Genomic DNA, 26,248 nt, shown 5'->3' on the forward strand with positions numbered 1-26,248 from the left:
TCCTGTAAGCCTTCATCTTAAGTGAGAATAACAGCATAATTAGAAGAGCGTAGTCAATGTCACTTAAATGTGTATGTAAAAAAAATTTTTGGAAAAAAAAAAAAAAAAAAACTAGTGACAAACACTTATATTAAAAGAAAAAAAACCTTCCAGAACATGCCTTGAGATCGACACATATTCATACTATGTACATAGTCTTTGTGACTCTTTATATCAATATACATAGGGAAAATTGAGGTACAGAATGTTGCCCAGTAGGTATTTTATGGATTTTTGTTCATTAGAGAAAAGCTAAATAGTGTTCACTGTGCTGCTTTTGTTGTGTGTTCTTAAAGGGACAGTTCCATCCTCTTCTACGTGTTGAGTGAGCTCCTTTGACTACACTTGCTGTTCAAGAGGGACTAACCAGAGAAGGCATACCACCAGCTAGTTCCAACCTTGTTGCTGGCAAATCCACTGCATTTTCTCCAGCAGCACCCAGATTACACTAAATGTTTAGAAAGTGTTCACATTGAAAGGGTTTTCTGTTTAACCTCCTTTCAGCAGGAAGTCCAACTAAGTAGTGCTGTCTGAAAATTTCCAGATATCAAGGTTTAATTTAGGAAGCAAGATTCCTGTTTCTTAGAAATCCACGCTATGTGAAAAACAGGCTGCATAGGCTCTTAGCCCAAGAATGCCGCAGTGTCTCTGTGAGTGAGTCACTCATGCCACCCCCAGTCCTCAAGCAAGGGGGAAATGCCAAGACAGCCTCCTTATTGGAGAAGCACTTCTGCCCATTTTATTGGCTAAGCTGTCATTCTTTCTTCCAGTCTAAAAACACAGATGCTATTGTGTACTCCCTTTAGTTTTATTATTAAGATGGGTGAGATTTGTGTTTTGTAAAATCTTTACCAAGTAAATTATGTTTATATGCAAAAATATTTATAATTTTAACTCCTTCAGTGACCCAGTACATGAGTCATCAAGACAACTTGAAATCACTTACAGTGAACATTTGTGAGAATATGTGCATCTTTAAAGTAACCACAACTCATTGGCCAGAAGTTAATCAAATCCTATTCTGTTAGTGTGTTGATAAGATTTAAATCTCTCCTTAAATTTACATTTAGAATTACCTAAATGGGGGGGGGGGGTTGTTTAGAAAGTTAAAACTTTTAAGCTCTTTTCTAAAAACATTTCATTTGCTGATAAATTATGAGAAATCAGCATAAAAATGTTTTAAGGTTTCCTCAAGTGTTAAAATTTAACATGTTTGTTACATATTGTTCATGTCTAGTATTTTTTCAAGATGCCTCTAGCAGCTAATTTGTGTGTGTGTGAACTTGTATTAAGTCAGCAATAATTGAAAGGATAATACTGAAACCCATGCATTTTGACAGTTTTTTTTTTTTTTACAGAATACCGTGATGAATCTATTTGTTAAAATGTTTGTAATAGAGATGTCACTTAAGAATTCAAAGACACAAATAAGTGTTTGATATGCAAGCATATAGCATCCACAGAGCTAATTGGACTTTGAGTTGAGTTCCTGTGCTGTGCATGCAAAAATGTTTAATACCTCTAGTCTATTACTTACAAAGTTTTAAGATGCCATCATATCCAGCTTGCCTAACCATTAAGACATTATTCAATTCTATTCAAAGAAGCATTGATATTGGCATCTCAGGAAATTTGCAGCAAGAAATACACAGAAGTTGGTGTTCTTAGTAAATTAAACACCCAAGTAGATAAATAAACTGAGGCAAAGATGTCTGGGTACTACCTGGAACAAAAATAAAGTTTGGAAGTCACGGTCTTTAATTAACAGTAGAATTGATTATCGTGTGTCTGGACATTCATTGCAGTGCTTAATGTAAGAACTAAGTAAAGGTAAAGAAATGGGATGCTTGGTTATTACTAACCTTGGAGAAGGAGAACAAAAAGAAAAACAGTACTGCTTATTTGAAAATACAGCCATTATCCAGGAAGTAATTTTTTAAAAGATAGCAGATTTCAAACATCCTTGGAAAATTATACCCTCTACTCTCCACTTCAGATATAGCATACATTAGACCAACAGAATGAACAATTGAAGAAACAGCTGCAGTTACGATTTGATAGTCAAGAGACATTATTTGAAATAAAGAAATGTGTGTGTGCTTACAAGTACAAATTGAAGTAAATTATGATAAGAATATGGAGTAGAGCAAAAGTGTTAAAAGAATGGGAACTCTAGTTCTGGTTTTTTCAAGACTATTGCAGGTTTTTAACTAAATAAAATCTAATGGATAGTATTAGTACTGTTGATAAATTTATTTTAAAATGAGGCATTCCTATTAGCTTGAAATTAAAGAAAATTGTCTTTAAAAGATGTTTTAATGTGTTTAAAATATTATCTGCCTGATCGTCCCATCATTGATTAGCTGCATGAAATTAATTAATGTGTTTGATTCTTTAGGCAGCAAATATATTTTGAGCACCAGCTATGTGCCCAGCACTGTTCTAGGCACTGGGAGTAAATAATGAATATGCAGATCCCTGATGGCATGGAGATTATAGTCTAGTAGGGGAGGTGGCCAGTGTATGGACGGACGGACAGAAGAACTGACCGACAGGCGAAGGGAGGGGAGGTTAGGGAGAGAGGAAAACTACCTCCAAGTAGAGATTAAGAAGACAGTTGAATATACAGGTCTGAGCTTTTTGAAAGGTCTAGACATTTGGGGTTTATCACCTTCTAGATGGTATTGGAAGCCACAGAGTTAAGAGTTCAACTACATCCGTGGTTCTTAATCAGGGGTGATTTTGACCCCCCACTAGACATCTGGCAGTGTCTGGAGACATTTTGATTGTCATGATTCTGTCACAGCAGTGTTGAGTAGTTGCAATGGAGACAGTTTAGCCCACAAAGCCTGAAATATATACTATCTGGCCCTCTAAGAAAAAGTTTGCCAACCCCTGATCTAGTACATAAAATCATACCTAAAATAAAGGTACAGATTTTTTTAAAAATTTCCACCACAGATTATTTCATTTACTGTTTATTTAATACTTTATACCCAGTGTCTTAATACTAAGAACTCACTACATAGTAGCTGGTTTTGTTTTGTTTTCAAAATACACCTTTATCTCAATACTTTTTGAAGACTTAATACAGCAGTACCTAGTGAATTATTTTAAATGCCTTCTACCATTTCAAACCCAGCCCTGTAATGATTGAAATTTTCCCACACATGTATTTTTCTGCTATCAAAATAATGACTAACAAAGTAACTGTTGAAATTCTGTCTTTATTGTGACAGTTGTGGAGAGAGAGGGAAGAAAAAGCAGCCCCAGTTTAGGATTGGGTAATTTGCAGCTTCCTTGAGTACGTAAAGGACATCCCGCTTTCATTGCTGTAGCCCAGAAGCTTTCTTTATTAAAATCCCTGCTTTCAATTCTGAGGAACCCCCAGTACCCCCCCCAGTACCCAAAACTGAATGGTAGAATGTTGCTATTTTAGCCTAGCTAGAAAGGTCTATCTATGCTTTTAGTTGTTCCCTCATAGATTTCCCTAGAGGCAAAATAGCAAGTTTGCATTGTCTCAGCTAGGGAAAGTGAGCCACTTGGGAGCTGGGAGGTTCCATTCATATGCGGAGTATAGACAGTGCCTTAAGACCCTCCATACCACATGGTCTTAGGTGAGGGTTGAGCTGACAGCCCTGTCACCTGTACATCAGCTTCTGATGACTCAGTTTGTCACCTGCTTTTGGAAGGTGTGTCACTGCCTCGCAGAGGATGGCTTTAATGTGGGGAGAAGGATTTCAGGACTATCTGTTATTAATAGGAAAAATCATGTAAAATTCAGAGAACATAAGTGATAGGCAAGCTTCTTAATACTGAGAAACATGATTACGAGTAAAATAATAAAATACTATAAGTAATTCAACAGGATTAGGAAGTTTATAGACATTGAGTTTTTATAATCAAATTTTATACCTAGAAATACCATTAGATACAGTCTAGTCCTACTTCTTCTTTTAACAATCATGGAAACTAAGATACAGGTATGTTAGCTGACTTAATTGACTTAATTCACATGAAGCCACGTAACTACTTCGCCACAAGGCCTGGTATGGAACCCAGGTATCCTAGTTCAATCCAGTCACCATTCTGCTCTGTCACATTCTATTTATAGATTCAAGACTGTGATCAGAATATACTTTAAAATTGATACAATAGTTTGTACAGTTAATTCATTTTCTTTTTAAAAAAATCTTAAACATGTTCACTAATTATTGTGTACTGTATAATATCTGATGTTCAGTGCATCATATCTGTTCTCTAAATTCAGGCGGGATATATTAAGGTCATACTTTGGCTCTCATGGCTTTGTTTTAATTTTCTTCAGCTTCAACTTGAACTTGCATATGAGCAATTGATGGTGTGTTCCACAGTCGGCCCCTGGCCTTGTTCTGACTGATGATACTGAGCTTCTCCATCGTCTCTTTCCACAGACTTAGTCGATTTGATTCCTGTGTATTCCATCCAGTGAGGTCCACCTGTATAGTCACTGTTTATGTTGTTGAAAAAGATATTTCCAATGAATAAGTCGTTAGTCTTGCAAAATTCTATCATGTGATCTTCCGTGTCGTTTCTATCACCAAAGCCATGTTTTCCAACTACTTTTCCTTCTTTAATTCTGACTTTCACATTCCAGTCACCAGTAATTCTCAATGTATCTTGATAAATACCAAGACTCGTCTGAAGACCAAACTAGTTGTGGGATGACATCAAGGACATCATACATGAAGAAGGCAAAAGGTCATTAAAAAGACAGGAAAGAAAGAAAAGACCAAAGTGGGTGTCAGAAAAGACTCTGAAACTTGCTCTTGAACATAGACTAGCTAAAGCAAATGGAAGAAATGATAGAGTAAAAGAACTGAACAGAATATTTCAAAGGGTGGCTCGAGAAGACAAAGTAAATTATTATAATGAAATATGCAAAGACCTGGAATTAGAAAGCTAAAAGAGAAGAATACACTTGATATTTCTCAAGCTGAAAGAACTAAAGAAAAAATTCAAACCTTGAATTGCAATATTGAAGGACTCTACGGGCAAAATGTTGAGTGATGCAGGAAGTATCGAAAGAAAATGGAAGGTGTGATGGTTAAGGTTGTATGTCAACTTGGCTGGGCCATAATTCTCAGTGGTTTGGCAGTTATGATGTAGTTTGGCAGTCTTTTAATGATATAATCACTTCCATGATGAGATCTGATATAATGTGATCACCCCATCATGGGATCTGCTGTGAATAGCCAGTCAGTCAAAAGGGACTTTCTGGCAAGGCTTGAGGGCTTTTGCTCGCTGTGGATCCTGCAGCTTGCTCCTGTTCATCTGACCTCCAGTACTTCGGACTTAATCTAGCAGTTTAATTGCTGATCTTGGGATTTGCCAGCCTCCTCAGTGAGCCAGTGGCCTGCCAAGCTTACCTGCTGTTCTTGAGATTTGTCGACCTCTGCAGCCTATGAACTAGAGGCCTGTTGTCTGACCTGCCGATCTTGGGTTCCCCAGCCCCTGCAGCTGCATGAGTCAGGAGAAGCCTCCAGCTTGACCCATGGACTTGGAACTTTCCAGCCTCTACAGCCGTGTGAGCAATTTCCTTGAAATAAATCTCTCTATATATGGAGAGAGAGAGAAAGAGGACCCTTCACTAGTGTTGCTTCTCTAGGGAAGCCAGCCTAAGACAGAGGAATATACCGAGTCACTGTACCAAAAAGAACTGGTCGATGTTCAACCATTTTGGATGTAGCATATGATCAAGAACCGATGGTATTAAAGGAAGAAAAGCTGCACTGAAGGCATTGGCAAAAAACAAGGCTTCAGGAATTGATGCAGTACTAACTGAGGTGTTTCAACAAACAGATGCAGCACTGCAAGTGCTCACTTACCTATGCCAAGAAATTTGAAAGACAGCTCCCTGGCCAGCTGACTGGAAGAGATCCATATATGTGTCCATTCCAAAGGAAAGTGTTCCAGTGGAATGCGGAAATTATTGAACAATATCATTAATATCATATGCAAGTAAAACTTTGCTGAAGATCATTGAAAAGTGGTTGCAGCTGTACATAGAGAACTGCCAGAAATTCAAGCCAGACTCAGAAGAGGACGGGAAACTAGAATATCACTGCTCTTGTCGGATCTTGACTGAAAGTTGAGAATACCAGAAAGATGTTTACCTGTGTTCTATTGACTATGCAATGGCATTCAATTGTGTGGATCATAACAAGTTATGGATAACATCGAAAAGAATGGGTATTCTAAAACACTTAATTGTGCTCATGTGGAACCTGTTCATAGGCCAAGAGTTAGTTGTTTGAACAGAACAAGGGGACACTGCGTGGTTTTAAATTTGGGAAGGTGTTTGTTAGGGTTGTATCCTTTCACCATACTTACTCAATCTGTATGCTGAGCAAATAATCAGAGAAGCTGGACTATATGAAGAAGAATGCGGCATCAGGATTGGTAGAAGACTCATTATAACAACCTGTGATATGCAGATGACACAACCTTGCTCACTGAAAGTGAAGCGGACTTGAAGCACTTACTGATGGAGATCATAGACTGCAGCCTTCAGTATGGATTATACCTCAACATAAAGAAAACCAAAATCCCTTACAACTGGACCAATAAGCAACATCATGATAAATGGAGAAAATGTAGAAGTTGTTAAGGATTTCAGTTGACTTGGATCCACAATCAACACCCATTAAAGCAGCAGTCAAAAAATCAAACAATTTGCATTGGGCAAATCTGCTGCAAAAGACCTCTTTAAAGTGTTAAAAAGCAAAGATGTCACCTTGAAGACTAAGGTGTGCCTGACCCAAGCCATGATGTTTTCAGTCACCTCATCTGCACACAAAAGCTGGACAATGAATAAGGAAGATTGGAGAAGAACTGACATCTTTGTATTACGGTGTTGATGAATATTGAATATACCATGGACTGCCAGAAGAATGAATAAATCTGTCTTGGAAGAAGTACAGCCAAGAGTGCTTCTTGGAAGGGAGGATGGCAAGACTTTGTCTTACATACTTTGGACATGTTATCAGCAGGGACCAGTCTCTGGAGAAGGACATCATGTTTAGTAAGGTAGAGGGTCAGTGAAAAAGAGGAACACGTTTGACAAGATTGATTAGCTCAGCGGCTGCAACAGTGGGCTCAAACATAGCAACAATTTTGAGGATGGCACAGGACCTGGCAGTATTTCATTCTGTTGTACATAGGGTCACTATGAGTCAGAACCAACTTGAGGGCACCTCACAACAACACAATACCTAGCCAATATCCTTTTGTCTTTTATATTTATGAAACACTTGTGGTCTAACACATACCTTTATGAACGTTATATGTGCAGATTTTTAAATCTTAAATCATGCCAGAATATGATACCAAGAATTTTAAAAAATAAAATCTTATAAGTTAGTGTTTTCTCTCTGTCAGCATGAGTGAAGTTTCTAATTAGATAGCTTGTGCCAAAATGAGCCCTTTAAAAATATCACTGCAAAGTATTAACCCACAACAGAGAAGCAAAGCTAGAGTTGGGTTTTTGAAGTGTTGCTTGAAATAGTGTAATAAGCTGCTTGAACTGGCAAAAACTGCATCACTGAGTAAATAAGCAAGAGTTCTAAAGTTTAATATAATTCATGCAACATGCAAATTAAACATGTGTCAGTGTTACTTTTTTTTTACTCATTTTTACAGACCAAACAACAAATAAGGCCTTGAAAGTGCATCAGTGGAAGAGTTTTTGGCTGCTTCTGATTCTACTCTTAGTTATTTTTTTCTCTTCCAACTGTCTGATCCTGTTTGTCTTTTAAAATGTAAAAACAGCTTATTAGTGCACTTGGTTCTGCGTATATTGGCCATCCTGAGCTTGTCCTCTGAAGTACCATGAAATAGTGATGCTAACACTGTAACATGCTTTGTTTTGGCTGTTTTTGACGGTGTCGTTTAGTCGCATCTACCATTCCTAGTTTAAAATAGTATTCCTAGTTTCTGTCTTGACAGTTCAGAGAAGAGTCCCCTGCCTTGTGTTGTGAGGCTATGATAATGTCAGGGAGGCAGATTTTTCCATTGGTTTTTAGAAATGGGTGGGGTCATTAGCTCTGCTATTTTACCTGTCCTTTCTGGAGCCTTTGTTGTTGTTGTTAGCTGCAGGAGAGTTGACCCCCAACTCATGGTGACCTCATACATAACGGAAGAAAACACTGCCCAGTTTTGCGCCATACCATCCCTGTGACCAGTCGTGGATTGTACTGTTGTGATCCGTAAGGTTTTCTTTGGCTGATTTTTCGGAAGTAAGTCACTAGGCCTTTCTTCCTAGTCTGCCTTAGTCTGGAAGCTCTGCTGAAACCTGTTCAACATCACAGGAACACTGACTGATGGGTGGTGGCAGCGCATGAGGTGCATTGGCTGGGAATCAAACTGGGGTCTCCCGCAAGGAAGGTGAGAATTCTACCGCTGAGCCACCACTGCCTTTCTGGAACTTTCAGAGCATGAGTAATTCTAGGGAGATGGCTTTTCAGGATAGCTGTGAGTTTGAACAAAAATTTTGTCCAAAATAACTACAGTTTTCTTTAAATTTTTAAAAATATATTGTAGTTGTCTGCCATCTTAGAGTATGTGAACAGAATTTAAACTTATCCTCACCTCCTGTTGTCTAATTCACTGAGGGTTTCATTGCCTCTTGCGATGTGAGATGTGTATGACTTATGCCTTTATGTGGACAGACTCTGTAACACGGAGAATTCGGTGTTTTATGGTCCCATGTAAAATTTTTTTTGTTTGTTACCTTTTGTGACTGTTGGAATGGCTACCTCAAGTTCCTGTTTACAGCTTTAATTTGTACTTCTGCTGGGAGCTGGGAACTGGTAACCAAGTTTGATAGAGTTTTGATTTAGATCAAGAGTTAAGTACACCAAGTTAGGGCCTTACAGATTTTCCCTATAAGCCCTCGCATCAACAACGCCACATCTTTTTGGCTGTTTAGAGGCCTTTTAGCTCACTGCCTTATTGGCTATATTCCAGAGAGGTCAGAAATACAACTGTACAACATGAATTTTGTCAGATGGAAGATGGGATTTTCAAAATGATGGTTTGAATAAGCGTAGGATTTAGACTAGCCTATTTTTATTTTCCAGTTTTTAAAAAAATTGCATTTTTTTGACAACGAGTCAGATGTCATTTATTTTCAAGATTCGTTCAGGATAATTTAAATTGAATACAATCGTGAAGTTAATTGTTTTGGTGTTTGAAGACAGCTGAGTGGTTTTTTGTCATCTGAGGTTTTGAGACCTCCTCTGAAAATCTGCAGGTTGCCAAGCCCTCTGCCGTGCCATCACAGATTAAATCATGGACTCTACTTGTCACCCTTGCCCTAGTTCCTGTTTTTTTAAAAAACACAGTCAGGATTAACATTTATCTTAACTCTTAATGCCCTTTCTTTCTTATTTTTGGCCATTTTCCCAGAGAAAAGAGTTTTATAAAATTGAAGTTTGGGGAAAACGGTGGAATATTAATCAAGTCTTATCTGTGTAATCTATATGTCAGTCAGATCATTCCTGATTTTTATTCCAAGAGTTGGAATTTTCACCTCTGTTACATGTTTGGTCTTAAAACAAATGTTCTTAGAGAACAGACTGTCAAAGCCATGTCTGTGTGTGTGTAAAATTTTATGTCAGTGTTTTAAAGTGTTGCTTAACCCAAGCCCCCATGGCCATTGAGTCGATTCCAAGTCATAGTGACCCTACAGGACAGAGTAGAACTGCCCCATAAAGTTTTCAAGGCTGTATCTTTATGGAATCAGACTACCACATCTTTTCTTCCATAGAGCGGCTGGTTTGAACCGCTGACCTTCTGGTTAGTAGATGAGCGCTTTAACCACTACGCCACCAGGGTTCTATTGTTTGACCTGGGAGTATTAATTCTGGATGGTATCATGCACAGTAAAACCCTGATAGTTTCCTGGATTAGAGCTATTAGAGTTGTTTAGATAACGCACTTTGAATTACTTCCTCTCAGGAAATATTGTAACTGAAAATGTTAACCAGGCACACAGACTGAAGCACTTAGAACACATTGTTTCTCTTGCTATTAAAAAAAAAATTTTTAAAAGGAAGGAAATTATGCAAATAAATCACATCTGTAGAAACCTGAGGAGACTGTTTGGCTCAATTGCCAAAGGAGGCGTATTTATTCATGAGATTCTTCATCTGTCACTGACAGCGACCACAAAACTGGTCGGTACATAGCCTCATCATTTATGCAGGGCTAATTGCTAGCACTAATGATGACATCAGAGTTGGAAGGATAGAATTACAGATTGTACTCACATATGCTGTGCATTTTAATGTATAGGAGAAGGGGTAAAAACTTTTAGAAGTACACACATACATGAAAATGTAGACAAAACTATTGACTGTGCCCAGATAGTGACATTTAGTAAGGATAATTTTGGTTTGTTTAATCTGTGCACGTACTGTCTGATTCACATAGAACTCTCACAAGCTGGATGGACATTCTCTTTTAATTCATTGGGTATACAGTACCTCACTAGGTCTGTAATTTCTTTCTTCGTTTTGGAAGACTTACAAAGGTAATTAGGAAAGGTGCGGTAAGTATAGATTTAAGGAGATAGAAAGAAGCATGTACTTGTTAATGCTTTCATGTTTGAGAAACACTGTTGGCTCCCTGTGTGTTAGCTGGAAGTACTTGTTGTATGAGTGAATGTGTGTGTGAGTGTGTTTCTCAAATCTCATGAGAACCCTTTCTCTCAGCATCCTTGTTTCTATCATGATCCAGATGGGTGAATTGCCAAGTTTTTTTTTAAAAAGTTCCAATAAAAAGGAAGCATAGCAATGCAGCTGAGCATTTTGGAGACTAGTCTATCCTAAAACAGTGTATTCTGAATCATTTCAGTATGGTTCACTTCCTTTGGGATATAACTAATGTTTTTTTCAGACTTTATTCCAACATTGTTTTATTCTGGGATAACATATTCAGTAAATACTTGAACAGTTCTTCAGGACAGAAGGAAAAATAATGCTAAGAAGGAGTGGTTTGGGCTTGAAAACAGAGTTGATGGAAATTTAGAAACCAATGTGAAAAGAAGAAGATGTGAAAGGCAATGAGAAACAGGATTATAAGAAGGAAAATGTTTTTATTGTTAATAAGAGTAATAACGCTAATGGCCTCCATTTATTCAGAGCCTACCCTACGCCAGGTACTAAAGGTTGTACATCAACAGGAACTGCCAGAAATTCAAGCCAGATTCAGAAGAGGACGTGGAATGAGGAATATCATTGCTGATACCAGATGGATCCTAGCTGAAAGCAGAGAATACCAGAAAGACATTTACCTGTGTTTTATTGACTATGCAGAGGAATTTGACTCTGTGGATCATAACAATTTATGGATAACATTTCGAAGAATGAGAATTCTGGAACACTTAATTGTGCTCGTGTGGAACCTGTTCATAGGCTAAGAAGCAGTGATTTGAGCAGAACAAGGGGATACTGCATGGTTTAAAATTTAGGAACGTATATGCGAGGATTGTATACTTTCACCATACTTACTCAGTCCGTATGCTGAGCAAATAATCTGAGAAGCTGGAGTGTATGAAGAGGAACATGGCATCAGGTTTGGTGGAAAGACTCATTAACAACCTGCCATATGAAGACGACACAACTTTGCTTGCTGAAAGCAAAGAGGACTTGAAGCACTTACTGATGAAGAGCAGAGACTACAGTCTTCAGTATGGATTACACCTCAACATAAACAAAAATCCTCAGAACTGGACCAGTAAGCAACATCATGATAAACGGAGAAAATACAGAAGTTGTTAAGGATTTCATTTTACTTTGATCTAGAATCAATGCCCGTGGAAGCAGCAGTCAGGAAATCAAATGACATACTGCACTGGGCAGATCCTCTGCAAAAGACCTCTTTAAAGAGTTGAAAAGGAAAGATGTCACTTAAAGGACTAAGGTGCATCTGACCCAAGCCATGATATTTTCAGTTGCCTCATATGCTTGTGAAAGCTGGACAATGAATAAGGAAGACCAAAGAAGAATTGATGCTTTTGAATTATGGTGTTGGCAGAGAATATTGAATATACTGTGGACTGCCAGAAGAATGAACAAGTCTGTCTTGAAAGAATTATAGCCATGGTGCTCCTTGGAAGCAAGAATGGCAAGATTTCGTCACACATATTTTGTACATGTTATCAGGAGGGACCGGTCCTTGGAGAAGGACATCATGTTTGGTAAGGTAAGGGTCAGCGAAAAAGAGAAAAAGACCCTCAGCAGGATGGATTGACACAGTGGCTGTGACGATGGGTTCAAACAGCGACGATTTTGAGGATGGCGCAGGACCAGGCAGTGTTTCATTCTGTTGTACTTAGGGTTACTGTAAGTAGGAACCAACTCCATGGCACCTAACAACAACAGAGATTGTTTACATGCATTAACTTAGCCTGCAAAGTAGATGATGGTGTTCCCATTTTACAGATGAAGAAACTGAGCCTCAAAAAGTAAAACATTTTGTCTGAGGTTACCTGAAGTTTGTCATTTAGGTAATAGTATTGTCTCAATATTAATTTCTTAGCTTTGGTAAATGTACTGTGGTTATGTAAATTGTTACCAGGGAAAGCTAGGTGAAGAGTATACAGGAACTCTCTGTACTACCTTTGCAACTGTTCTGTAAATCTGAAAAGACAGGATTCAAACTCAAATGTATCCATTTTTAAAGGTCATAGCTCTTTTTATTCATCTCGGTTAACTAGGAATTAGCAAGGTTTTTCTGTAAAGAGCCAAATAGTAAATATTTTAGGTTTTGTGGGCCATAGATTATCTGTTGCATCTACTCAATTTTGACATTGTAGCGTGAAAATATCCATAGAATATGCATAAATAAATGGACATGAATTCCTTCCAATAAAACTTAATTTACAAAAACAAGTGTCAGGCCCGATTTGGACCATGGACTGTAGTTTGCTGACCCTTGATCTGTACTGTTATAAAAAAGGAAAACCTTTACCATCAAGTCAATTCTGACTCATAGCGACCTTTAGGACAGAGTAGAACTGCTCCTTAGGGTTTCCAAGGCTATAGTCTTTACAGAAGCAGACTGCCACATCTTTCTCCAGCAGAGCAGCTGGTGGGTTTAAACCACCAACATTTCGGATAGCAACTGAGCGCTTAACCACTGCACCACCAGCACTTCATTAAGTCATAAGTTTAACTAATTGCTAGCTGAAAACAAAAGCCTTAGGGATAAACCAAAAGTTAGAGCTAATAACAAATGAATCTTTATAAAGACTCTTTGTGACCAAGTCGAGAGAATAAAATAATTGAAATCTTGAAGCTACAGGTCTTGTACCAAAAGAAAGTCAGCCCTCTCATGTGCCAAGTACTGGCATTTATAAATGATTCACTAGCTTTAAAAAAAAAAAAAAAAAAATTCTTAAGCTCTGCTCTTCAAAACTGTCGTGGTCATGAAAAACAAAGAAAGATCGAAAAATTCAGATTAGAGGACAAAATGCAGTGTGGTATCCTGGTTTGATCCTGAAACAGGAAAAGGAAGTTAGTGAAAAAACTGGTGAAATCCAGTAAAGCTTGTCATTTAGTTAATCGTATTGTCCCGATATTCGTTTCTTAGCTTTGAGAAGTGTACTGTGGTTAAGTAAGATGTTACCAAGGAAAGCTGGGTGAAGAGTATACTGAGGAACTCTCTGTACTACCTTTGCAACTGTCCGTAAATCTGAAATTATTCCAAAGTGAAAAGTGAAAATTAATTTATTTAATTAAATTTTCTAAGCTTATTCTAATGTGGAAGAAACCCCAGATCTGTGTGAATACTCAGGGTGAATACTCAGTCTAAAAATAAATAATAGTTAAATGGAGGACTTGTTTAAATAATAATACAAAAAAAGAGTAAATGAATAAACACTCACCCCAATCCTAAAATGGACTTTAAGCGTTAGCAGTCTGAATTGCCATTGTGCTGCCATTTATGTACTTATAATGCCTCCTACAGAGAAATTCACTTCATTATAGAGACAGCAGAACTGTTTGTTTTTTATAGCACTAATGTTGATTGGAAAATTGCTTGTTCTAAAGATTAGAATTTTACACATATGATGTAGAATGGTAAGGAATTATCTACAACGATTGTTTCTACCTAGTTTTCTAAACAAATAACTATCACTGTTCTGTGAGCAATATAAACTATATGACATTGTCAGTCACTTTACCCAGACACTTTTTTATTAACATAAGAAAAAAAATCAATCTCAGCGTTAATGTGAGCCTGACACCAATACCTGATAAAGGTAGCAGAATTGAACTGTAAACCAATCTCACTTGTGAATAAGATACATGTATCTTAGATCAAAGAGAATCGTGCAGTATATTTTTAATTGTACCATGATTGTGTAGAAATTGTCTCAAGCATATAGGATTATTTTAGTATTTGGAAATATACTATTGTAAAGCCAGTAGATCAAAATTACAAACAAACATAAGATCATCTTGTTGGATACAGAAATAGCATTTGATAAAAAATGTTTTAATTTCTTCATAGAAACTTTTAGGAAAACTAGAATTGGAAGAAACATTACTAATATGATAAAAAAAAATATGTCTCAAACCAACGAATTTCTCATAGTTTATGTTCAAACACTGATGTACGTTAAAATCCAGAACAACACAAAAACCCTCACGTGCACTCACTTGGTAGGGGAGAAAGAATGAAAATTGAAAAGATGAATGTAAGATGTTTATCATTTGCAGAAAATATGATTACCTAGTAATCCTAAGAGAATTACCTGGAAAAAAACTATTAACAGTAAGATTACTGGACATACAAAATAACAACAAAACATAGTCAACCTAGGAATCAACAGCAAATGTACAGGGATTGGTAATGAAGAACCAACTTAAATTCTAGTAAGGGAAATAAAAGATCTGAAAAAGTGGCGAGAATTATCATGTACCTATTTGGAAGTAACTGACTAGTACAATAATGTTACTTCCTTTCAAAACACTGTAGAATTAAGCTACTTCCAATGAAATTATCAGTGCAACTCATGGGCAAAATGATTCTAAAAGTTCATCTGGAAAAATCAGTAGGGAAAATATACAAAACTTTTTTATTGTCATGTTTTTTCATTTTAGCTTTCTATTTTGAAATAATTTCAACCTTAAAGAAATGTTGCAAGAATAATATAAGAACTGCCTAAACACGTTAGCCATATTCACCAGTTTTTAACATTTGCCACATTTATGTAATCATCCTCCATCCCCCTACAGGTACATATATAAAATACAATTTTTTTCTGAACTATTTGAAAATGTATTGCATACATTATGCCCTTTATCCCTTAATATGTCAATGTGTGTTAACTAAGAACAAGGATATTTTCTTATGTAACTGCAGTACATTCAGGCATTTAACATTGATACGATGCTTTTATCTACAGTCCATATTCCAAATTTGCCAATTGTCTCAATAGTGTCCTTCATAGCATTTTTTCCCCTCCGGTACAAAATCCATTCTAGGATTGCATATTGCATTTCGTTTTCTCTTTCCCTTTAATCTGGAATAGTTCTTCAGCCTTTGTCTTTCATGATATTGACATTTTTTAAAGAATACATGCCTGATATTTTATAGAGTATGTCTCCATTTGGGTTTGTCTCATGTTTCCTCATTATGAGAACCCAGTAACTCGGGTTTGGGTTATAATGTTACCTAAGAGAGGTTGTGAACTTCCCAGGGAGTCACATCCAGAGACACACGATGTCCATATGCTGCTCTTTGGTGATATTAAATTTGATCAGTGGCCAAGGTATTGTCCAGTTTCTGCACTATATAGTTACTTTTTTTTTCTTCTTGCAATTGATAAACATTCTGGAGGAAGACACTTTAAACCATGCAAATAATCTGCTCCTCAATCAAATTTTCCCCTATAAACTTCACATACATTGATGATTCTTATATAAACCAATCTTTACTACAATAGTTGAAAAACTACGATTTTCTAGTCCCACCACTCCTCATTGATTACCCAGCTTATCCCTCATTTGTTTAATTCATTTATCCTTTTGTTATCAATATGGACTCATAGATTCCTAATGTATTCAGTGGATTATAATTTATTACTGTCTTGATTGTGATGGTCAAATTGCCCCAGCGGGATTTGGCCAGTGGGAGCCCGTTCAGGCCGGCTGCTGTGTCCTTTTGACGTGCCCCCCACATCTTTTGAGCATTTCTTTACTTTCTGGCACAAAGTATCCCAGGCTCATCTTGTACCTTTCTTGTCCTATCCCTGGAATCAGCCATTTCTCCAGTGAGCCATGATTCCTTTTAGTGAGGAATGGTATTTGAAAACCAACTTTGGTCATTCAACATGTTCCTTGATACTGGGAGTCTTTGCCTCTAGTCCCTTGGGGAGAACCACACCAAACCATTGCTGTTGAGTCAATTTTGACTCATAGCGACCCTATAGGACAGGGTAGAACTGCCCCATAGGGTTTCCAAGGAGCAGCTGGTGGATTCGAACTGCCAACCTTTTGGTTAGCAGCCGAGCTCTTAATCACTGCACCATCAGGGTTCACTGGGGAGAAGAGGGGTAAAAAATGTGTGTGTGTGTGTGTGTGTGTGTGTGTGTAGTTTTTTTTGTTGTTGTTAAGACCGATACTTTCAATTCCAGTTCAACCATAAAGTTCTTTCTTGCCTTCCCCCACTCCATATTTCTGTTTCTCTTCTTCCTCAGTGAGAACTCTGGCTCTAAAAATTTCAACACATTTACTCATTTGCTAAATTCTACAGTACAGTAAAGTTGCTTTAGAATCGCTATACCCATCCTGCTGTGACAAACAAAGCTACTAAAAAGAGCACAGTATTTGTTGTTGTTTTTACTGCACTTAGACCGACAATACATAGTCAAAGCACTATGTTCCAAGGCTCCTTGGATTATTTCTCTGTCACCAGTGTGGTTATTTTATTCATTTGAAATACAATTGTATTCATTTGTTTCCTTTTTTATTCAGTTTTAAGTTTTTCAAAAAAATTCTTGTTGGCTTAATTTTATTTTTTGAACATGTAGAACTTTAGCATGCTTCGAAAAAGTCAAGCCTCTATAGCAAGGTATATTCAGAGCAATATCTCTCCTTCCTATCCCCCTCACCCCGGTTACTCCCACATCTGCCTCCTGAAAGTAATCATTTTCATTCTTTTCTGGTTTATAGTTCCTGTGTTTCTTTTTTCTACAAAAATAAGCAGAAAGTTATATGTTAATTTTCCCTTCTTTCTTATACAACAAGGTAGTATACGTGCAAACTTTTTTCCACTTTGCTTTTTTCACTTAATGTGTCCTGGAAGTCACTGCATGTCAGTTCATTTCATCATCGTCATTCTTTTTGCAGAATACCATTATATCTGTGTACCATTGTTCATTCAGTCAATCTCCTATGTTTGGGCATTGTGATCATTTTCAATATTTTGCAAATACAAACAATGCTGCAGTGAATAACCTTGTACCGTGAGTATTTTTATATTGTTGGAGGAATGTCTTCAGGGTAAATTCCTAGAAGTAGGATTGCTGGATAGAGGGAGAAATGTCACTTGGTTAGATTCTGCCTATTTCCCCTCTACAGGGGTTATATCATCTCCCATTCCTACCAGCTATGTACGAGAGTACATACTGCCCCACAGCCTAACTTAGAGAGTGCAGTGTCAAGCTTTTGAATTTTTACCAGTCTGCTAGGTGAGAAATGCTATCTCAATGTAATTTTAATTTGTATTTCTCTTACTATGAATGAAATTAAACATCTTTTTAAAGTTGGAAGGCCATCACGCATCTTTTTTAGTGAATTGGTTTTTCATGTCTTTTGTCAGTTTTTATGTAGGATTTTTGGTTCTCATTCTTTTTAAGTTGCTTATGCATCAGGGATATTATCTCTTTATGTGTCTCATATATTGCAAATACTTTCTTTCAGTCCGTCATTTGACTCTTCTGATGTTTTTTACCATCCAAAACCTTTTGAGTCAGAATAACCACAAATGAGGGCCCTTGTTACCAGATCTGAAAAATGTAAGATAAAGATACAATAATTTAAATAGTATAATTATAATGAAAAATAAACACAGAAAGTTCACTAGGATTAATGACCCCAAAGCAGATTAAAACACACGAGTGTATTTGGGTGTTTGTGTGTGTATAAATTTAGTACATATGATGAAAGTGACATTTCAAATCAGTGATGAAAGAGATGGTTATTTAGGAAATATACCAGATACTCAGTAAACTATTTAAAAAAAAAAAAAAAAAACTAAAGTTAGAGCCCTATCTTAGATAAGCCACCAAAGAAATTTCAGTTAAATATTTAATAAATGAAACCATCAAAGAACTAGAAGAAAATACTGATAATTATATCAGAATTTCTCAACCTTGGCATTATTGAAATATTGAACTAGGTAATTCTTTGTTTTAAGGGACTGTCCTATGTATTGTAGGATGTTTGGCAACATCCCTGTCCTCTACCCACTAGACGTGAGTAGCATCCCCCAGTCAGTAGCATCCACCAGTCGTAACAATGACAGTGTATCCAGGCATTGCCACATATCCCCTGGGGACCAAAATTGCTCCCAGTTCAGAACCACTGATCTCAGCTAAAAGTAGTGTAATGCCCAAGAATGAAAGAAATCACACGGGAGAATTTTGAAAACATTCACTACCATAAAATTGAAATCCAAGCAACAAGTTGAAAATACATAGTGTAAATGACATTCACATTACGTAAAAACCAAAAAGAAAACCAAACCCACTGTCGTCGAGTTGATTCTAACTCATAGCTACCCTATAGGACAGAGTAGAACTGCCCCATTGGGTTTCCAAGGCTGTCAATCTTCATAGAAGCAGACTGCCATATCTTCCTGCCTCAGAGTGGCTGGTGGGTTCAAACCACTGACCTTTTGGTTAGCAGCCAGATGCTTTAACCACTGTGCCACCAAGGCTCCTCTCATTGCAGATAAGGTAATCAATAAGATGAACATCTCAATATGATATGGGCAAAAGACACAAATAGGCAATTCACAAAAAAAGAAAAAAAAAAGATCTAAATGGCCAGATAAATACAAAAAAGAAATATTCACTAATACTGTAATCAAAGATAATTCAAGATAAAGCATGAGTAAGTAAACTTAGGATGAATGCTTTACCTTTCACATTGGCAAACTTGAAATAAACTTCCTGTGGGTCTAGGGTGACAGGTGCTTTCACAAAGTGATGGTAAGAAACAAATAGGTATAAACTGATGAAGCATAATGGGAAATACATATATTAGACTTTTCAAATATATGCATAACTTTTGCCCATGCAATTCTACTTCTGGCACTTTATCCTAAGGAAATAATTGAGCTGTTAAAAAAAAGTTTATTGCAGTATTATTTATAATTGCTAAACATGCAAAAAACCTATATGTTTAACAATAAGGAACTGGTCAAATAAATTATTGATACAGCCATAGTATATGTAAGGTCAGCATCAGAACCTATGATGAGGGGGTAGATACACAAGGGCAGATAGTTAAGTTATAGTGAGAAACTTAAGTAACAAAATTGTGTGTGTATTTCTGTATCTCTGAGATAGATTATACATCCCTTTTTTTTTTTCATTCTATTTATGAAAAAAAACCATTAGCAGAGATTTCATGCTAAGATTGTATAGAATTTTTAAATTTTTATATCTAGTATCTAATATTTGTAATTATATCTTAATATTTCTAATATATCTAATATCCAATAAACATGAACTATTTTATAAAATGAAATGAATAGGGAAGAAATAAAATTTTTAAAAATCCTTTGTTTCAATTCTAATTTTAGAGAACATAGTAAAACATAAAAACGAGGAATTTTCTACAGTGGTATTCATGAAAGCATTATTTAGAACTGAAAAAAAAAAAAGATAATATTAATCTTCCAAAATAAGTTATCCATAGGATAGGCTGCTCTGCATGTATAGTAATAGAGACTGGAAGGGTATTTACCAGACCATTAACCCTGGCTGTCTCAGAATTGAGGGCAGTGGTGGTTCAGTGGTACAGTTCTTACTTTCCATGCAGGAGACGCAGGTTCAATTCCCAGCCAATGCACTTCATGCACAGCCATCATCCATTTGTCAGTGGATGCTTGTGTGTTGGTTGCTATGATGCTGAACAGATTTTAGCAGAGCTTCCAGGCTAAGACAGACTAGGAAGAAAGACCTAGAGATCTGCTTCTGAAAATCAGCCAGTGAAAACCCTGTGGGTCGCAGTGGTCCAATCCACAACTGATCCATGGGAATGGCACAGAGCCAGGTAATGTTTTGTTCCACTGTGTATGGGGTTACCATAAGTTGGACACCAACTCGACAGCAGTTACCAACAGTTGTCTCTGAATCAGGGTCATGGGTGTTGTTTTTGTGTTTTTCCTCTATACTTGCCAATTTTTTAATTAATGAATATAGATTACTTTTGTCTCCAGGAAAAAAAAGCATGTTTTTAAAAATCCAACTTAATATCTCAGACAAAAATTGCTTTTTATTAGCCATGTGAATCTTTTAAGAGGAGTCTAAATTTGGTATTAAAACAAACAGTATTTTCCTCTGTGTGTGTCTTTAATCGCAAGCTCTTTATGTCTTTGTGTAAAAAGATGGAAAGAAATTAACCTAAAATTTGATTCATCATATTGTAGGTTGCTTCAGGTGAATGCAATGAAGACACTGAAGTTTATAACATCACCCTCTGTACTGGGGATGAACTCACTCTAATGGGGCAGGCAGAAATCCTTTATGCAAAGACATTCAAGGAAAAGTCAAGACTCAACACAATCTTCAAGAAGATTGGGAAGCTCAATTCCATCAGCAAGCTGGGTAAAGGTAAAATGCCATGCCTCATTTGTATGAACCACCGGACCAATGAAAGCATTAGCCTTCCATTCCAGTGCAAAGGCAGATTCAGCACCCGAAGTCCCATGGAACTTCAGATGCAGGAGGGCGAACACACCATCCGCAACATTGTGGAGAAAACCAGGCTGCCTGTGAATGTGACCGTGCCAAGTCCCCCACCGAGAAACCCGTACGACCTCCACTTCATCCGTGAGGGGCACCGCTACAAGTTTGTGAACATCCAGACCAAGACGGTGGTGGTTTGCTGTGTGCTGCGGAACAACAAGATCCTCCCCATGCACTTCCCTCTGCACTTGACTGTTCCCAAGTTTAGCCTCCCAGAACACCTGGTGAGGGGCGAGGTATGGCCCGAAACCCTGGTTCATCACTGGCTGGGAATCTGCCAAGAACAATTTGATATTGATGAATATTCACGAGCCGTCCGTGATGTGAAAACTGACTGGAATGAGGACTGCAGGAGCCCCAAGAAAGGCCATTGCTCTGGCCACAACCACGTGCCCAATTCCCTTAGCCATGCCCGCGATGAGCTCACCCAGTCCTTTCACCGGCTCTCGGTCTGTGTGTATGGCAACAATCTCCATGGCAACAGTGAGGTGAACCTCCAGGGCTGCAGAGACCTGGGGGGAGGAGAATGGACCCCATTCCCTAATGACATCCTGCCCTACCAGGACTCTGGTGATAACGGAAGCGACTACTTTTTCCCAGAAGCTTGTGAAGAATCAGCTGGCATCCCTGGGAAGTCAGAACTTCCTTATGAGGAGCTGTGGCTGGATGAAGGCAGGACCAGCCATCAGCCTCTCACTCGATCCTTGAGTGAGAAGAGCAGGTGTGATAATTTCAGAAGTTCTGTCCGGTCCAAATGTGGAACATCTCCTCTTCCTGTCCCTGGGGCTCTGGGAGCAGCAATGAAGTCTTCAGATATCGCCCTACCTCCACCTCCAGTGCCTCCCAAATCTGAAGCTGTAAGTTTATTTCTATTTTTGAGTGGTGTGCCAGTCTTTTTTGTCTGTCTGCTCAGTCACTCACTCTTTTCTTAAAGAAAGGAAAACTCCCCAGCTGAAGAGTATCAGAACCAACAAAATTTTGAAATTTGGAGTGAAATAGAAAGGCTAGCTAGATTATTTTTACTAGTTAGGAGTTTGAGTCTACATTTGATGAAAAACACCTTGAGAGTTTTTAACAGAAGTTTAAACATTTGCTGTTGCCTAGAGAATGGATTGTAGGGAGTAGAGGGTAGAAGCCGGGGAGCAGATAGGAGTCTACTGCAGTAAGGTAGATGTGAGCTAAGGATGCCTTGGACTGCAGCGATTGTCAGTGTTAGACCTCGAGCTGCTTCGGAGTATGTTTAGGGGTAGACCCAGCAGCATTTACTGGTGAATTGAATGTGAGGAATAAAGAAAAGAGAGAAGTCAAGGGTAGCTACTAGGTTTTTAGCCTTGGCGTAAGAGTGGATGTTAATGCTATTTACGGCGATGGAGAAGACTGAAGGGGGATGGGGGAGAATGGTTTATCAAGAGGCATCAGCATTACTTAAAACCCTCTTCTGTATCCCTGAAGTTAAATTGAGAGCAAAGCACAGTGGGCATGCTCACATGTATGTACACACACACATCCCACAGGTGTCTGGGTGATACTGTTTTAATTGCTTAAACATAACTCATTCAGAGGTTGAGGAGGCTTCTATCAAATTTTAATGTAAACATCCAAGACTGAAAAGGGGCCCTCTGTTTTGACCATGTTCTTTGATGGACGGCCATTCAAAACCTTTGATACTCATTTTTGATCATTGGATTTCATTATATCTAAGGGAGAAAGTGCTAGAAGCACTGGTGTAATTCTGCTCATTATTTCATAATATCTATTGCAGTGATTTCCTTTTTTCTTTCCCCAGCAGAACCCTTTAAAACTATGTAAACATTACATGAATCACAATATGTAGTTTAAAATCAAAACCAATCTGACTGAAGCACAAATTTGGGGAAGGAGGTCTTCCTGCTTACCCTGCCCACTCTCTCTGCCCGCCCCCAATACTTCCCTGGAACTCTGGGATGTGCAAGACAAAGTTTCAAAGCTGTGGAGGTACTGGGCGAGATGCTAGAAATATGACCATCAATCAGACCTGGACTCTGAGCTCTGGTTCCTTTCGGTTTTTAGGGAAGGTAGCAAATGGAGAGAGATGACTGCTATAAAAAGTTTAAAAGGTAGTGAAAGATACAAGCAAGATGTAGACACATAAGGTGTGTGGGAATTCAGAGGAGAAAGAGATAATTCTAATTGGGGGATGAATAAGAGAAGCCTTTGTGGAGATCGTAACATTTTAAGTAAGCTTTAGAGAATATTCAAGAATTGGAAGAGCAGAGAGATGAGAAAGAAGGGCATCCAGACACAGATGTGTGTCTATGAGCAAGGGCTGGAAGCTGGGACAGCTTTAAGCGCATATGCTTTACACACGTTCAGTTGGGCTGATTGAAGAGGGCAGGGTGGCTAAAAGGCTAGAGCCAGATCAGAGACAGCCATGACTGTCCAGCAGCAGAGTTTGGGCCAGCAGCCATCATGCTTAGCTGTCCATAAAGAGTCCTCATAACTGCAAAACTTACCCAAGAAGAGACCTACCTCTGCCTGTTTGTCCCAGCACATAGAACCCACAGCACCTGCAGGTCCTGGACATAGCCCTGCTCCTTATAGGATCTTCAGGGACCTGAGGCACAAGCTCCAAGATCACTGTTCCGTTGAGGGCTGGGGAAGATTCGGGGCAGGTCTTGGTGGAGTTGGAGTCCTTAGCCATTGTATTCATGTCAGAGTTCCCTGAGCATGTCCTCAAAAAGCGAGGTAAAAAGTGAGGTGTTATTTCTCACAGCAAGGACTTGAGACACTTTTAGGGTGGTCAGAAATATACAGCTCAGCCATATATTTGACATGACTTGAAGCTTGGGGCCCTGATCTTCAACAGGAATGAGACCACACCAGCTTTTCCTGTAGAACTTTAGTCCTAGCTGTCACATAGTAGGGACTCCTGTTTGTTGACTGATGGATTGACTCATCCAAGATGGCCACACCCACGGGTCATTTATGTAACCAAGTCTAAACATCACTTGTTTTTTCTGTGGCTACAGAAAGATGCATAAGAACATAAATATTAAGAGTTCTGATTTTGACCCTGCTACTAAAAAAAATGCTATGAGTTAAATTTGAAACTAAAAGCAAGTCTCGCAGGAGAGGAAAAGATTTTGGCCCCCATTCTAAACTGTAATTTCTTATGATGTAAGAGAATCTTTTCAGAGCATGCCCAATGTTTATAGAATGCTATAAACATAAAGATTTTATAAACACCTGATGTCGTGTAATTTACTTACCAAGAAAAATAAAAAAAGAAATTGGAGCATTTCATATGAAGTCATATTTTTTATTGGTTCTGTGACCATGAAATGAATTCTCCATTTTTAGGATGTGCATGGGATCCAGAGAACATCATCATTGTTAGATGTGGCTTCAGCTTGCAATTTTCAAAGGGGAACTTTAATGGGGCATAAATTCAAGTGCTCCCACAGAATTAAAGAAAGCTTCTTCTTTGGATAGTTACAGTGGATTAAGTTCTGGGAGAGAGATGCTGTGTGCCTAACAACTATCCCGTCAGACAAGTAAAGATGGTGGTTTGCTTTCAAGTGAGGCTAGCTGGACGTGTCTGGGATGGTGCTGGCACCCACCAGGTTCTTAGGAATAGAAGGTGCTAGAGCAATAAAAAAGAGTCAAGGAAAGTATGTTTTTCATAGTCAGAGAAACAAAGTTGGCCATTGGCAAAGAAACTCTGGCCACAGTGCCACGACCCGGTCATTTTAAGATCCAGAGTTTCAGTAGCTGCCCTGCAGTCTTGTCACCCTGCTCTTTTTCTTCTCATCTTCGCTTCTACCTTCAGTGCCCTAAGTTGTGATGTATGTTTGTGCTCTCTCCCCAAAAGTGAGAGTTAGTCTTTCCCCTTTCATGACAGTGCTTCTGTTTCCCTCATTGTGCTGCAGATCAGGCATCATCTGGGTTTGTACTTCTGTCCTTTCGTACCCATACTCTAAAGAGGAAAATGAGGTTGTGAGGCCAAGCAGAAACTCCTCAGTGGAGGAGGAATCGGTTCAGCACTCTTGATACACTTAGTACTTGGTGTGGCAATTTAGAATTATGCCTGAGTCATCTTGTATCTCTTTAAAGATTGCCTAATAACGCTTTTTTTTTTTTTGCCTTTTAATTTTTTTTCATTTTTTTTATTGTACTTTAGATGAAGGTTTACAGAGCAAACTAGTTTCTCCTTAAACAATACACATACTGTTTTGTGACATTGGTTGCCAACCCCACAACATGTCAACACTCTCCCCGTCTCAACCTTGGGTTCTCCATTACCAGCTTTCCTGTCCTCTCCTGCCTTCTTGTCCTTGCCCCTGGGTTGGTGTGCCCATTTAGTCTCATTTTGTTTTATGGGCCTGTCTAACCTTTGACTAAAGGGTGAATCTTAGGAGTGAATTCAGTACTGAGCTATAAGGGTGTCCAGAGGCACTCTCGAGGTTTCTCCAGTCTCTGTCAGACCAGTAAGTCCGATCTTTTTTTCTTTTTTTTGTAAGTTAAAATTTTGTTGTACATTTTCTCCAGCTCTGTCTGGGACCCTCTGTTGTGATCCCTGTCAGAGCAGTCAGTGGTGGTAGCCTGGCACCATCTAGTTGTGCTGGACTCAGTCTGGTGGAGGCCATGGTAGTTGTGGTCCATTAGTCCTTTGGACTAGTCTTTCCCTTGTATCTCTGGCTTTCTTCATTCTCCCTTGCCTCCAGATGGGGTGAGACCAGTGGAGTATCTTAGATGGCCACTCACAAGCTTTTAAGACCCCACTAATACCGCTTTTTAAAACCAAAACTCTGCTGCTGTCTCCTGAGTATGAGAGGCTATTTCCTAACTAACGGGGATGACCCTGGGAGAAAGCAAGTTGTTCGAGGTCCCAGGCGTAGAGAACCGACACAGCCACTTGTATCCCCTAGAATTGTTGCAGATGAGCCCAGCCAAGGGAGCCTTCCCAGCAAATTGAGGGTGACGTTTTCATTTTTTTTGATTGTGCAAAGTGCCCCCAGATTAAAGGACCTTGCAGTCCCTCTTAAGTGAGTTATCCTTATTGGTTCATGTGTTTATTTTTAAGCACATCCTCTATTTCAAAATTTTGTGGGCCTCTATCATAATTTTAAGGTCCCTGGGTGGCGCAAACAGTTTGCACTCAGATGCTAATCTAAAGGTTGGCGGTTCAAACTCACCCAG

At 38.4% G+C, this 26,248-nt stretch overlaps 1 protein-coding gene across 2 annotated transcripts in view; it reads left to right on the forward strand.

Annotated features, from left to right (window-relative positions):
- Nucleotides 1-26,248, forward strand: part of GAREM1 (GRB2 associated regulator of MAPK1 subtype 1) — a 206,399-nt gene that overhangs the window by 165,937 nt on the left and 14,214 nt on the right. For both annotated transcript variants that reach the window (XM_004386888.2, XM_012558551.1), the window contains exon 4: nucleotides 20,752-21,927. In XM_004386888.2, the coding sequence (XP_004386945.1) occupies nucleotides 20,752-21,927 (1,176 nt within the window). The remainder of the gene's footprint in view (nucleotides 1-20,751; nucleotides 21,928-26,248) is intronic.

The sequence above is a fragment of the Trichechus manatus genome, unplaced genomic scaffold, assembly GCF_000243295.1.
Source record: "Trichechus manatus latirostris isolate Lorelei unplaced genomic scaffold, TriManLat1.0 scaffold00175, whole genome shotgun sequence".
Classification (NCBI taxonomy): domain Eukaryota; kingdom Metazoa; phylum Chordata; class Mammalia; order Sirenia; family Trichechidae; genus Trichechus; species Trichechus manatus.